The 2,758-nt window shown below is 39.0% G+C and overlaps 1 protein-coding gene across 1 annotated transcript; it reads left to right on the top strand.

The window, feature by feature from the left end:
- Positions 1-275: 275 nt before the first annotated feature.
- Positions 276-1,939, top strand: LOC114386095. Its single transcript, XM_028346103.1, has 2 exons — positions 276-941; positions 1,922-1,939. Exons 1-2 carry the CDS (start codon positions 276-278, stop codon positions 1,937-1,939), a joined length of 684 nt encoding a protein of 227 aa, XP_028201904.1.
- The last annotated feature ends 819 nt before the right edge of the window (positions 1,940-2,758 follow it).

The following is a 2,758-nucleotide window of genomic DNA, read 5'->3' as shown; positions in this document are numbered from 1 at the left end:
TGTGAGTGAGAAAAAAATAAGTGAGAAAGAAAAGAAGGAAAAAGAAAAACAAAAGGAGAAAGAAAATGAAAATGAAAAAAATGAGAAAATTGAAAAAGAAAAAAGAGAGAAAAGAAGAAAAGAGAAAAAGCAAGAGTGAGTGTGCTAGAAAGAAAAAGAAAGAAGCATCTTCAGCTGAAAGGAGAGAAGTACCATATCCTGTGGTACCTTCTAGGAAAGACAAAGAAAGACATCTAGCTAGATTTCTGGATATTTTCAAGAAGCTAGAAATTACCATGCCCTTTGGAGAAGCTCTACAGCAGATGCCACTCTATGCTAAATTTCTGAAAGACATGCTAACTAGGAAGAACAAGTACATCCATAGTGACCACATCATTGTGGAAGGAAACTGCAGTGTCGTAATTCAATGCATCCTTCCACCAAAACATAAGGATCCAGGCAGTGTCATTATTCCTTGTTCTATAGGTGAAGTTTATGTTGGTAAAGCTCTTATTGATTTGGGGGCCAGTATTAATTTGATGCCGTTTTCCATGTGCCAAAGACTTGGAGAGTTGGAGATAATGCCTACTAGGATGGCTTTACAGTTAGCAGATCGCTCCATCACCAGACCTTATGGAGTGATTGAGGATGTTCTGGTTCGGGTCAAGCATCTTATCTTTCCTGTTGACTTCGTTGTAATGGACATTGAGGAAGATGCAAATATTCCCTTAATTTTGGGACGTCCATTTATGTCTATTGCAAGCTGTGTAGTGGACATGGGAAAGAAAAAGTTAGAAATGGGTATTGAAGACCAACAAATCAGCTTTGATATATTTAGTGAAGAAAGAAAATTGCTGGACCAGAATGTTTGTTTACAGGTGAAGGAGTTTGATGTGAAGGTTTTGAAGGAGAGAACCAAGATTGATCCAGGAGAACAAAGAACTATGCGTCAAGCTAATGACGTTAAACTAGCACTTACTGGGAGGCAACCCAGCCCTTTTTAATTTTGTTTTTCTTGCATTCTAGTTCAGTTAGATTGCTTGTGATTGTGTGTTTTCAACATGTTTAGTATTGAAAAAGGGGTTTATAAGTTTTGTGAAGAGATGGATAGAAAAATAACTTAGAAATTTTTTTGTGGTCCACGCGCTAAGCGCAACCCTTGCGCTAAGCGCCATTTCCTTCACGCGCTAAGCGAGCTGTTGTTCATGCTAAGCGCCTTGACCCCTGATATTTGGCTGGATGGTCCCGCTAAGCAAGTGCTTAGTGCTAAGCCCAGAAACCTCTCTGGATTTTAATTCTTTCGAATTGGGCTTAGCGCGAATGCTCGCTAAGCACAATTCCTTCTCTGGAATTGTAATTATTAGAATTGCGCTAAGCGAGCCTATTCATGCTAAGCGTGGGCCACTACTGCATTTAATGAGCATTAATGCGCTAAGCGCAGCCTTTGGCGGCTAAGCACAAGTTGCAGGACCAATCAAAGCTGCAATACCCGCTAAGCACGACCTTGCGCGCTAAGCCCAAAAGCTTCTTTGAAATTTTAACATTTTGAATTGGGCTTAGCGAGCAGATGCACTAAGTGCAGGGGCTTTTAAAACCCAAACGTCATTTGGACACACTAAGTGCACCATACAAAACTGCCAAAGATTATAAGGTACCTGCCTTAGGCAGTTACAATTTCACTCTTGTTGTGCATTAAGGACATTCACTGCATCTTCCCTCACCTTGCTTCATCTCCCTGCACCTTTGCTATTCTTTGCATTCATCTACACAATCTAAGTAAGTTTCTTTACTTTACTTTATTTTCGTTCTAAGTTTTCAACCTTAGGATAGATAACTTAGTGATTGTTAGGTAGAAATTTTGTTTATGCTTAGTGTTAGGTTAGTTGTTAGTTAGAATAGCTTTATGGTTGTACTGTAGTCACAATGTGCTTGTTTTGATTAGGGTTTCATGGCTGAATAGGGGCCTATGAGCAAGTTCCTTGTGTTCGATACTCGGTTCATTCCATTTTAATTATTTTACTTGGCGACCCGGTGCGCTTGCCGGTAAGACCACTCCCATATAAAAACAATTAATACCAATTTGGAAGAGGGAGTAAACAAGTATTCTCGTCAATCGTGGTCAACAATTTTTTTTTATCAAACCTGGTTTAGGTTTATTGCATAACTAGTCTAATAGCTAACTGAGACCAATCAGGGGATCATTTCTTAATCGGACTGTTCGATCGAGTTTGGTTTTCATATTTTGGCCTTTCTGTCAGTTAACATTTACTAGCTAACTTATCAATTAATTTTACAAAACACTTTTAATTAAATCAGTTAATGATAAACCAGTTTTGCAGTGATATTTTGTCTCAGTTTTTGTGCCATCTGCATGCATTTTCTTGTTTGAACTCAGATTTGGATCTTATTTTTGTCTTGGAGAAGCATAACCGCTCAATTAAATGAAGAGTGGAAATTTACACTTTTACCTGAAGAATTGAAAATTTTGTCACTTGACCATGACTGTAGTATATCTAGCACGATTGTGGTGAGCATGACCCCATGGTAATATGATGACAACCCTATCTGAATAGCATCAGCCTTCCGACAATGGTTGTGGTGAATTCACCACGATCGTGGTTCGCACTATAAGTGTCGTAGTCATTCCACAATGTCCCAAAGCTTCAACATCACAGTTTCTGACCATGGCCATGGTGGATTTCCACATAGCCGTAGTGCACCTTATACGGCTTATTATTCTTAGGAAGCTATAAATAGGGGGACTGGAGTTTTTAAACAA

Source organism: Glycine soja, chromosome 15 (genome assembly GCF_004193775.1).
Source record: "Glycine soja cultivar W05 chromosome 15, ASM419377v2, whole genome shotgun sequence".
NCBI classification, from domain to species: domain Eukaryota; kingdom Viridiplantae; phylum Streptophyta; class Magnoliopsida; order Fabales; family Fabaceae; genus Glycine; species Glycine soja.
This window is presented reverse-complemented; position numbering and strand designations above follow the sequence as displayed.

What these genes read in the sequence shown, in the direction of transcription:
- LOC114386095 (XM_028346103.1), top strand. Translation starts at nt 276, where the DNA reads ATGCCCTTTGGAGAAGCTCTACAGCAGATGCCACTCTATGCTAAATTT.